The 12,372-nt window shown below is 44.7% G+C and overlaps 2 protein-coding genes across 3 annotated transcripts in view; one reads left to right on the top strand and one right to left on the bottom strand.

Moving 5' to 3' along the window:
* The window catches only part of ST8SIA2 (ST8 alpha-N-acetyl-neuraminide alpha-2,8-sialyltransferase 2), a 91,266-nt gene extending 88,209 nt beyond the window's left edge, over positions 1 to 3,057 (top strand). Inside the window, exon 8 of the mRNA XM_075576255.1 lies at positions 180 to 3,057. Within this exon, the coding sequence (XP_075432370.1) occupies positions 180 to 465 (286 nt within the window). The 3' untranslated portion in view covers positions 466 to 3,057. The remainder of the gene's footprint in view (positions 1 to 179) is intronic.
* Positions 3,058 to 7,627: 4,570 nt separating this feature from the next.
* Positions 7,628 to 12,063, bottom strand: LOC142469246 (F-actin-capping protein subunit alpha-2-like). 2 transcript variants are annotated; one of them, XM_075576199.1, is made up of 2 exons: positions 11,865 to 12,063; positions 7,628 to 9,088 (listed from the first exon to the last, which is right to left on the bottom strand). In XM_075576199.1, the coding sequence occupies exon 2, from the start codon at positions 9,051 to 9,053 to the stop codon at positions 8,196 to 8,198; it is 858 nt and encodes a 285-aa protein (XP_075432314.1). In that variant the 5' UTR covers positions 9,054 to 9,088; positions 11,865 to 12,063; the 3' UTR covers positions 7,628 to 8,195. The 2 variants fall into 2 exon arrangements, with proteins under 2 accessions (XP_075432314.1, XP_075432313.1); XM_075576198.1 differs by lacking the exon at positions 11,865 to 12,063 and adding an exon at positions 11,766 to 11,827.
* Positions 12,064 to 12,372: the final 309 nt, after the last annotated feature.

Here is a 12,372-nt window from a genome sequence, read left to right on the forward strand (position 1 = left end):
ACAGTTTGAGAATCACTGTCATATTGCAACGCAGCTTCTCTGCGCAGAACTGTGTCGCCATTGTATCAGTTTGTATTGCAACAAGTAGAGAGCCCATACATAAACCTATACAATATAACAGGGCAAATATGTATTCGGGATTTGGACTGCGGAGTAACCCGTTTTCTTTCTCCCTTTAGGTATTGGCTGACAAATAAGGTGCATATAAAAAGACCTACCACGGGAATCCTAATGTACACCCTGGCTACCCGCTTTTGCAACAGAATCTACCTGTACGGTTTTTGGCCATTCCCTCGAGATCTCCACCAGAACCCTGTAAAATATCACTACTACGACAGCCTAAAGTACGGGTACACCTCCCAGGCCGGCCCACACGCCATGCCCCTGGAGTTCAAAGCACTCAAAAATCGGCACTTGCAGGGGGCATTGAAACTTACTGTTGGAGAGTGTGAAGCAACAACATAGCAGCTTATCAAATGAATTCTTACACCAAGAACCAATGGGACGGAGATAAGCAAAAGCTAATGACAATGTTATTGTCCAAATTTAACCGAGTTGAAAAAGTGATGTTGGCTTCATGGGAGCAGCTAGGCCGAGGTGTCAGGAAGTGTGAAAGGATGATGTTGTCGTGGACTAGAATGTGTGGGATACCTAGGACCTGATAACCCAGGGGTTCTGAACTCCAGTCCTCAAGACCCCCCCAACAGGTCAGGTTTTGAGGATATCCCAGCTTCAGCACAGGTGTCTCAGTCCCAGCTGAGCCACTGATTGAGCCACCTGTGCTGAAGCTGAGCTATCCTCAAAACCTGACCTGTTGGGGGATGTTGAGGACTGGAGTTGAGAACCCCTGTGATAACCCGGTCAGCGCTTGAGGGACCCCGTACATTATGTAGTATTATAGGTCCCCGTAGCAGCTAAAGCAGCAGTACTAGCAAATACAAAATATGGGGCAGAGGCTACGCAATGTTGTATCCAGTGCTATTTCTGTTCAGTAATAACGTAAAAGAACGATCTGTTGTTCTATGTTTGTGTTGACACGATTCCTGTCAGCCTCTTCCCTGCCGTTTTCACTTTCCCTAGATTTGCTATATAACAGGGAGATTAACCTACATGGCAAGATCATTTCTGCGCCCCGGAACCCAACACATGGACGGACCATGGCAAGACAATCATTTTAAAGGGAGGAAGAAAACATGTAGGTGATGAACGCAAGAAAGAAATGTCCCATTCAAACCCTGGCACTAATGATCTTCAAGAATAGTACAAAATGTAACGGGGACTGCTGCTTTAGACAACCCCTTGTTTCTGCCTATAATTAACTATAAATATTTGATGTTTTTGTCAAAAGAGGTAATCAGTAGTGGAAAGATGCTGAGAATGTGTGTTTCTGATCGCGTTGCAACAGGAACCAGTTTTAGATATACAGTATATGTGAAATCTAAGGACCAGATCCACAGTAGGGTGCTAAGATTTAGCACACTTGCTGAAATCCCATATGATTGGGAGTAAAGGTGTGCTAAAGTTTAGCACCCTTTTATTGATCGGGTCCTAAGATTAAAGGTTTATTTGTCATATACCAGTCAGAAAGTACTATACTATGTGCGTTAATAGGGTTACTGTCACCTAAGAGGGTGCCTTAATCAAATCATTGCTGGAAGTGAGGACAGAACAATGTTCTACTTAACCTGTTATAAATCTCACAAATGGGGACTGTTGAGCTCTCTGAAGATCATCGACGAGGGAACATTCTAATGAGCTTTTTTTAAGGCTGACGGAATCAGGCGCCCCAGGCCTGAGTTCAGGCTTTAGGTACCAAATGCAGCAAAATAAGGTATTTCTGTATTTTTTACTGGTAAATGTCACAATGGTGAATTCATAAAGATGTGTAATAGTTTATGGTTTTCTGAAGCTGCTAGTTGTGATCTTGGTCAGCGTCCAGGCCCGTGGTCGTCAGGTGGCCTGAGTTGTTCCTCACGTGGAGAAGTGGGGTTCTGCAACCAGAGGACCTCGTCTGTCCAGGCCCATTTAGTCTTCAAGGAGGGGGGGGGTGCGTTGGGAGAATGATAGACCTAGACTTCCATGGACGGTTGTCCCTGTCACCGCCGGGCCTGGTAATGCTGTCCTTGGAGTGTTGGCACCAGTGTCATCTTGGGTTTGTGTTACTCTTGATCTGTTATTTTATTGTGTGTGCAGCTGGATAGCAAGAGGCACGATTAGATAAAGTTGTGTCGCACATGGCTAAAGATTAATTGTGGCTGAAATTCTTAATATTTTAGGGAAATAAACCTAGAGAGAATAAAATTGACAAAGATTTAGTCATTGATATCTTCTTTAACCCCTCATGTGCAGAGAGGCAGCACCATGAACGGCAGAGTGACTTGGAGAAAGGTTTTATGGTTAACACTCTTGCTACCGAAGGTGGATTCCTGGAAACACGTTTACACTCTCCCAGGCAGCCGATAAGAGAGCAATGATGTAATTAGCGCCCTAATTACAGGCAGCCCGAGGCACAGGAAAATAAAAATCAATTGCCTGTCCAATCTCATGCAGAGGATCAGAGGAACTGAAGCATTCTGCTTGTGCCTTACTCACTGCACCGGGAAATCAGAAGCAGGAACAATACCTGTGGATTAATACCAGAAAATACTCACGTTGCAAGGAGTTTAAAGCAGTGCGGCATGATGGGAGGGAGCCGTGCTCGATATCTTGTTAATATCACACAATGACATATAGGTAACCGTGGGAACTTATCTCAATGGACATTTTCATGACTGAATAAATAAGAGAGAATACATTGTCTAACTCTAAAGCTTCCTTGGCATGTTATCCTATAGTAGCTGTGCTGCATAGCCGGCTATCTTTTGATTATGTGCACAATGTACAATTCTGTGTAGTTTCTCCTATTAATAACGTTAGATATTAACCGGATTTATACTCTGTATTATAGGACAACGTTTTAAATCACTCGGCAGCCAAACTTTCTGCTCCTCTGCATTATTGGGATAGGAATGCACAGAACTGGGAACCAAATAGCAGCTATTAACATGAATATTAGTGGTCATATGAAAATAAAAAGTACAGTAATAATATACAGAACCGGGATCAGCCCCTCAGGCGGGGGCCCCCTGCCCCACCCCGTACTTCCTCACACCCCGTACTTACCTGCCACACCCCGTACTTACCTGCCACACCCTGTACTTACCTGTCACACACTGTACTCAACTGTCACACTCCATACTTACCTGTCACACCCCGTGCTTACCTGCCACACCCTGTACTTACCTGTTACACACTACTCAACTGTCACACTCCATACTTACCTGTCACACCCCGTGCTTACCTGTCACACCCCGTACTTACCTGTCACACCCCGTTCTTACCTGTCACTCCGTACTTACCTGTCACACCCCGTGCTTACCTGCCACACCCTGTACTCACCTGTCACACCCCGTTCTTACCTGTCACACCCCGTTCATACCTGTCACACCCCGTACTTACCTGTCACACCCCATTCTTACCTGTCACACCCGTACTTACCTGTAACACCCTGTACTTACCTGTCATCCATACTTACCTGTCACACCCCGTGCTTACCTGCCACACCCTGTACTCACCTGTCACACCCCGTTCTTACCTGTCACACCCCGTACTTACCTGCCACACCCTGTACTTACCTGCCACACCTCGTACTTACCTGCCACACCCCATACTTACCTGTGCTGATGTGAACCACTGTCAGAGCCCCTAGTAAATACATTATTTGGCCTCTTTAGCCCATGTAAGTGGTGACTCATTCACAATGAATATACCCAAGCGCAGTACAAACCTTATGGGCCTCCTAATTGGTGCGTATTAAACGCTAATTGGGGGTTGTAACTAGGCGTGTGGGGGACACTGCAGCCCCCCTTGAGTTTATGCATTGTTACATTAAAGTAATGTATACATGTTACTGATCTTGTATATACAGCAACCTGAGCCACAAAATTGTTCCTGCATTCCTGGGTGGTAAACGCAAGGAAAAATAGGGTACAATGTTCTTTTAATAGATTTAACAGGAAAGTCTGAAAGGGATTTTTTGCTTTGCCAATGAACTGAGAATATCCAGGAGGCTGGCACCGTATAAATCATTTCATCCCTAATAGCATTGCAGAATAAACAGTACATAACATTTATTGATATTGCTCAGATGGGAAATCAGGAGCCGTGTGGCACAAATGTCCCTAATGCTGTCCCTAATGGAAGCAGCGTTTCAAGCACAGTAGTGGAAAGGTCGTGCCTGCCAAGTGGAGATTACAGAAAGATACTTTACACAGGGGTCTGGGTTGTGTACAAATCTTCATTTCTCCATGCCACAAATTGTAAGTACGAAATAAAGGCACGTTGTACAATTACAGCAGAGGGACTCGTGCACAAAAGTTCAAATAAGGTTTTGGAAAAGGTAAGCCAAAGTAGCAAAGGCCTATGGGTAAAGTCAAGTATGCTAAGAAAGGGAATGACTGGCTAACAATTCCTTTATTGCTAATACTATATTGCAAGAAACTATTAGTAGTGGGAGAAAGTTCCGCTGTATCTGGCCGAGAAACCTGGGATAAGACAAGAAATATCCTTCACCATTACTGGGCTAGAGTGGAGCAGGAACACGCAGGGATGGGGTCCCGCCACGTCACTTAGCAGTGGGAACGTGGTACCAACAGTTCCATATTGGTCTCAGGAGGGCCATTCGTGGAGATAACTCAGGGGGCTGACAGTATGCCTTGTCCCTCCAGTTTTAGTTATTGGTGACTGTTGGAGCGCACAATGTGGATACTGTATACAAACATACTGTATACAAACACTACTAGCTGATCGTTCTCGGACCTTGCATTTTATATTCCAATTTATGGAATGCATTCACTAAAGTGCAATTTGCATTGTCGCTCTCGGACCAGCGTGTGAATGCGTATAGGTGTATATATGTGTATGCGTGTGTTTCTATATACAGTAGGAGGTTGTTAGGTATGAGTGCCTGTTTGTTATTGTGTATATTTATTTATAGAAGGCGTGTGTGTGTGTGTGTGTGTGTGTGTGTGTGTGTGTGTGTGTGTGTGTGTGTGTGTGTGTGTGTGTGTGTGTGTGTGTGTGTGTGTGTATGTGTGTGTGTGTGTGTGTGTCAGTGTCTGACTATATGTATAAGTAGTGTATATGTTTACACTTGTGACAGTAAGAATAAGAGTATACAGTAATGATCACAGCTTGAAGCATGCTCCTGTGCCCTCGTCTCGGATGAACGGAAAATCAGAGGGGTAGGAAAAACAGTAGGAATTATACACATTTTTAATAACATGCTTTACGGAAGTCTCAGATGCGGGTTTGTCAGCCGGGTGAGGACAGAGCATTTAAAAATGCATCAAAATTCTCTGCAGGTATATACTGTACAATGTGGGTGCTGCAGTATAGCTGTCAACGTTGTTCCTTTCGCAGTCGGGCCCCACAATTCCTTGCATCTGCTGAGCGTTCCTACAATACATTTTTTATAGGACTCTAGCACTAGACTATTGGTAATACTTTTTTTCTTATATAGCATTCACCACGTGTATAGATCCCCCCGTAACTTACATTGTAACTTCCGTGCCTGAGGCACCCAGAGAAATAAGGTCTTATCCAGATCACGAGAAGCTGAGCCCGAGGTTTGACCCAGGTTCAGCTCTTTTAAAAGGAATGACACATCAGGATTCTGCTCCCGCAAACCATAACCCGTCTAAAGACAGGCCACAACGCATCGAAAAACAATACATTGCATCCTCTGGCATTAAAGAGATTAGCCATTCCAGCCGGCCATGTTTCCCCACAATGTTAACAATAAGTGTCCTTTAATCGCTCTGTTTACAGAAAGGTCAGGAAATGCAGGATGGTTTTATTTGCCAACCTATCCTTAGATATATATATATTTACGAGGTCAGCCCCTTCAGGATCACCACTTGTCAAAATGATGAAAGGAAAGTGCATACTCTCTGGTGCTAAGGCCGGCACTTACTGACGGAAAGCAAAGTCTGCCTGCAAGGACACAAGACATGTTCAAATCTGCGCCTGACAGATAAACAGCTGGGGAAGAGAAGGCTGCAGGAGGCTTTATTTCAGTGGAGAAAATACATTTACTTTCTATTGTACATTTTCTTGCAAACTATTTTTTTTTTCCAGGAGGAGTTAAAAATAGGATTTCTTTGCAGTAGAAAATATGTATAGATCCTAAATAATTAAAAATGAACCCTCTTGCTGCTAGGGGTGTGTGCAACGCAATACATTTCAGATCCCTTTTGCGACAACGGTTTTTGACCCCAAGAGCGCAACAATAATCTTCCATTTAGAACATACATGTGCGCTTTGATAGAATGCCCAAGGTCAATATTTATGTATTGCACATCCGGCAACAATTCTCACTGTGTATATTATACCGTAACCCACGTCGCATGAATACATGCTGTTAGAAAGGCTGCAAGTATATTTTGGGTGGGTATTGTGGAGTTCCTGCCAAAAATAATAATGAACGCTTCTGCTGCCAGAGGGGCATCTTGCGCACTTTGAAATGAAGGTGTTACAGTTTATTATCAGGGGGGGTGGGGGGGCATGTATACAGTACATGGCCTGTGTATACAGTACATGGCCTGTGTATACAGTACTGGTGCTGTGATTACAGCTTTCCAAGCCCTGAAAGCTCTTTCTTCTTAGGTGCAATGTAACTTAGGCTTCAGGCGCCATTTTAAAAAAAATGTTTATCTTTTCAAAAAGGGTGCATAAAGTATAATGTATTTACACAGAGGGGGGATATGTATAGGTAGAGAAATTAATTGGTATTTAAAGGGGAAATAAATCCTTATTCTTTATGTGTGGTTGGCAATGAAGGGGTGAAGAAGGAGTGGACGTTTGGGATTGCATGTAACAGATGTTATTGTACTCAGTACCACTATGCATTGTCACCATTCCCACACTATGTACCCATGACACACCAAGACTTCAATCCTTGTTTAGTATGGGGAAAGATATACTGTACTGCATGATGGGGGATTTGAAAAGATATGCATTGATATTGGATTTTTGGGGTTGCCTTCTATATTATTGCATAAAAGATCAGCTCTCAACAACACACCATAATATACATGAAGTTTGCGATGACTGTATATATAGGAGGCATTTTTCGAGGCTGGGGATGTTTGAATAATTATTGGTTATGTTGGTATGTATTGGTAATTCCTAAGAAACTCCTCTTCCAGATGCCACAGAAAAGTCGGGTCGGAGCAAATTAAAGCAGCAAAATATGTGAAATCTTATATGTTTTTCTTTTTAAATCAGTTCTGTAGTATTAGATAATACTGCATTTTTTTTAATATTCAACTTCTAATGCAATTTTGAATGAGTTTTAAAGTATCCTTTGATTTCTACAGCAGGCTTTAGGCCACCTCCCGAGCAGTGCAAGATCATTGTAACACTTTCCTGTTTGGGATAATTTGTTGCCAAATTTCCCAGCAGTTTGGCTGCAAACTGTAACAATAGTAATATAAGGATGCATTGTAGCTGCTGAGTTACACTGACTGAAGCAGCCATTATGTTAGGCACACAATCAGGATTTTTACAGATTTATGCGGAGCACCAAACGCTTGCCAACTTAGGTAAGAATGTAGAATTATACATTGTCACACGCTTTACATATATAAATGAAAGGGGGAAAAAGGGGGGGGGTGTAGGATTGCTGCATTAACAACGTTAAAAAAGTCATAATTGCTCTGCTGGAGCAGCTAAAGGTCTTCCATATTGGTCTACAAATAAGGTTAGATCGGCTAGTGCAGGGGGGCTTACTCCAGTGCTCAAACCCCAGCAGGTCAAGTTTTCAGGATATCCCTGCTTCAGTACAGGTGGCTCAATCAGTCCCTGCTTCAGCACAGGTGGCTCAATCAGAGGCTCAGTCTCTTATTGAGCCACCTGTGCTGAAGCTGGGATATCCTGAAAACCTGACCTGTTGGGGGGCTTGAGGACTGGCATTGACCACCCCTGGATAGTGCAGTATGTAGAGCACTAGAAAGGCTTTCATGCTATGTATTATAGCATACCATAATAATCGATTATAATCTCACTCCAGAGACATCTATGTGCAACACGACCACACAAATAGCTCCTCTGTATGCCTTCATTTATTCACATTTTCTAGGCATGAGTCACTCAATCTAAACATCGGCATACTTGGTCTCCAAAATCCTGGACGTTAATAGCTTGCTCCAGTCAAGAATGCTGCGAGTAACTGGTAGTTGTCTCCTTATTGCTTTTAACGAGATGTCAGGGAAAGATTTATACTCTTCCATCAAGCCAGCTTGAAGTTTGTTGTCGGCCTTCTCCACCAGTTCCACAAACTCTTTGGCTGCCTCCCCGTTATTGTTAAGGTGCAGACACTCTTTGATGGGTTGATTGGCTGACAGGTGGATATTTCCATCCTCATAGTAGTGTGCCTCTACCGCGATGTTCCCCGAGACCTGGGTAACTGGAGGGGTGACAGAGAAGGTCCATTCGGACCTCCAAAGTCCGTTCCACAATGATGAAGGGCGATGTTCATGTGCCTCAATGCATGCGACAATGTTCTTTTTCCCATCCAACGTGTTGCAAAACACGTTACAAACCCCAGTGGGATAATGACTTTTAACATAGTCATTTAAAGCATTTTGGAAAGAGCTTCTCCACAGCTCGTCCTCCTCCTCTTCCTCAGGCATTGGCTGGGAGTCACTGGTTTCTTTAGTCAAATGATTCAATTTGAAGGAAACTCTGTTTTGAGGGTCCAGGAATCGGCCACCCCCCAGGTCATTGTGATGGGTGATAAGAACCTTGTGTCCTTCATGTAATACAGGGGTGAAATTGTCGATGTTGTGCATGGCACACAGATTATTGGCTTCCTGACATAGCATCCCATCATCTCCTAGGAGAATACGGACCTTACTGAAGATGTTATTGAACTCTGCCGGAGGAACCATCTTCAGTAGGCTGCGTGCAGCCTGGATCTTTGTGTTTCTGGGCAAGCCATTGTCTTCAGACATCCTACAAAACTTCTTTTCATATGTTGAATAACTTTCTAAACAGACAAGGTGGAAAGAAATCACTTCAGATAACTGTCTAATGAATCGCAACCATTATTGATCTTGGGGCATACTACATTTGTTTTGCAAGCTTTTATGGGATAACAAAAGTGTTACAAATACTTTTGGGACCGTACATGGTTCCTTGTAATGAATGCAGGTCCCATTATTTGTACAGTACGAGGCACACAGTACATGTGATTACCATCCTAGAACTGTTGGTTATTTCTCTATACAACCACCTTCTACATTGTTTGCTGATGTCAGAAATCAATGTATATTTTTAACATTAGATTGAAGTAAGGGGGTCTCCGGAGCTGAACCCCATTAATGTAAACTCCAGGGACGCCCAGCTTCCCAAGATACAGACCACCCACATGACATGGGCCAATAGAAAACCGCACCTGATGATGTCACAGCTTCCTATTGGCCCGCAGGATGTGGGAGCTTTGAGACTCCGCTTTTACCTGATCCCTGCTAGCTGAGCAGCCACCGGCGCCCCCTACAGAGGGAAGGAGGGAGTCCCCGGAGCTGAAATGGGTGGGATGCTGCTCCGGAGACCCCCCTGCTAGCTGAGCAGACACCGGCGCCCCCTACAGAGGGAAGGAGGGAGTCCCCGGAGCTGAAATGGGTGGGATGCTGCTCCGGAGACCCCCCTGCTAGCTGAGCAGCCACCGACGCCCCCTACAGAGGGAAGGAGGGAGTCCCCGGAGCTGAAATGGGTGGGATGCTGCTCCGGAGACCCCCCTGCTTTCATCTTCAATTTAAAAAAACTCACAAAAACAAACTGCACACTTGGATTGCTCCTTCAATGCATTGCCCCAAATGTTCTGCGCTGTAATGATCCCCGAACTTCTGAGAGTCAAAGTTGCAGTCACATGTACTCTGTGCCTTTTCTGAAGCATGTGCTTCCTGCAGCATGAATGGCTGATTCAAGGGGAGAAGGAGCAGCTCTGTGAGTAAAGACAGGGGGCAGGGGAGCCTGGTTCAGCTCCCAGTGTCGGCTTCTTGTGACCTTGGGCAAGTCACCCTTTCTCCCTGTGCCTCAGGCACCAAATCATAGATTGTAAGCTCTGCAGGACAGGGACTGTCTGTAAAGCGCTCCGTAAAACTAGCAGCGCTATACAAGAACATGTTATTATTTTATTATATATTGCACTTTCCAGCTGTCATTTTATTAATGCTGCTCGCTTAAACCTGACAAAAGTGTGTAACATAAATAGCTGCAGGGCATGAACGAGACAGACTGTAACTTTTCATTATATGTAGCACTCCACACCTTTAATTGCTGCGATTACAAACGATGTGATGTTTCTCCGAGTAAGATTTTCCGTGTGCAGGTATAATAATAATATACAAGCTGTACCCGGCGTAACATACGCTGATCTAGGAAATCTGAAAGGAACATTACTTTGTGATCACCCCTCCCGGTAACGCCGCGCTGTCTCCTGTCCCCTCTTCCCCACCTTACTCTCTCCTCCCCTCTCTTTGCACTCCCTGCCTTACTGTGTCTGCTCCTCTCTGTACACACTACACCTCCTCATCTCACCTGTCTCTTCTCCTTGCTGTCTCTCTCTGTCTCTTCCCTCCTTCTCTCCTCTGGTTGGCTATATATCTGGCATGTGACATCATACTGGTGACATCATAATGAGTTGCAGACATTCTTAGCCTTTAATACACAAAATAGCTAAGCCTTTTTATTATATATAGATTTTTCTTGTATAGCGTTGACAGTTTTTGCGTCCCTCTCCCGCAGAGCTTACAATCTAATTTTGGATTCTGAAGCACGGGGGAATTGAGTGACTTGCCCACGGTCACAAGGGGCTGACTGGGATTTAAACCACTTCAAAGACAGTGACTTTACCCCTGAGCTCCTCCTTCAGCCCTACAAAAGGTCAAGCAGCTGTATAGCGGCCTCAATTGGGGAACCTGGTGCCCTTTCCACCCCAGCTCTCAGAGAGTAACTATCTATCCCATTTGTTTCGGCTGCAACACCAGGGAACATCAACCCTGCACCACATATACCAAGCACCCGGCATGCTTTAACCATCGCTGGGTGTGCCGGATCAGGTTCAGCCATTGTGTGACCTTCCTGCTATTTGTATAAAGATGGCGGTGATATTTAGGGGAGCAGTAAAGATGAGTGAGGAAGCAGCGCGGTCACTCAGTACACAGAATGAACCTTTCCTTATAATTCCAGTCAGAGCGCTCTCATTGCGAACACCATTTAGTTAACCCCTTCACTGCCAGAGGGGCCGTCAATGCATTGCTTCTACCCTGTTTGAGAGACTAAGGCAGGGGGAGCTCAACTCTAGTCCTCAAGAACCCCCAACAGGTCAGATTTTAAGAATATCCCTGCTTCAGCACAGGTTCAGTGGAAGACTAAGGCACCTGTGCTGAAGCAGGAATATCCTGAAGACCTGACCTGTTGGGGGGTCCTGAGGACTCGGATTGGCTTCCCCTGCACTAAGGCATCGGTGTAGCAAGGCAATTTTAGTATTAAATTGATGTTGAGAGGTATTTGGGTCCTGCGCCTCTCTCCAAATCAGCATATCAAGGCACTTTACACCGATTTTGCTCTGTGTGCATCATCTTGCAATTTGGGTGTCACAAGGAGCAGTTAGGGATACGATGGGATAACATGTATCAAATTCTGCGTCCGTCTATACATACTGCACATCACCGGAGGGAGGGATCCTCGTCCTGTGAGCTTGCAATTTAATGTTCTGGTGGCTGAGGAAGAAAACTAGAAGTGATCCTAAAGTTACGCACAGATCAGGTGGGAAGGAGATCGCCCGTCTCACTGTCCTTCCAACGCTTCAGAGCGCAGTTTCCGTGTTGCTATGGAGCGTGGCAGATACCAGCGTCAGGCGGAATCCTGCAGGATTACAGCATCAGACAATGGAACATTCCATTCCTGCACCGAATGTCATTTCAGAGCGTTTGGGATCATTTTCAGAGCCCCAAAACTTAACTGATTGGCTGCCAGAGGGCCTGAGAATACATGCACGCAGTACACACACACATACACACACAGTACACACATACACACATACACACATACACCATTCTGTTATGGAAAGAAATTATGCCAATTAATTTGTGTAAAGAATCCCCACAGTAGGGACCTCGTTCTCTAGTTCTCAAGTTGTGTGGATGATTAAAAGTAACCCCGTCCAAACCTCCTTTTACACATCATCCCATTTCATTGTAACTAGCCATACACGGGGCTTTTCCTACTCCTGTAAGGATTCCCTATTATAATGACTTTTGTGATGCG

This window comes from Ascaphus truei, chromosome 18 (genome assembly GCF_040206685.1).
Source record: "Ascaphus truei isolate aAscTru1 chromosome 18, aAscTru1.hap1, whole genome shotgun sequence".
Lineage (NCBI taxonomy): Eukaryota > Metazoa > Chordata > Amphibia > Anura > Ascaphidae > Ascaphus > Ascaphus truei.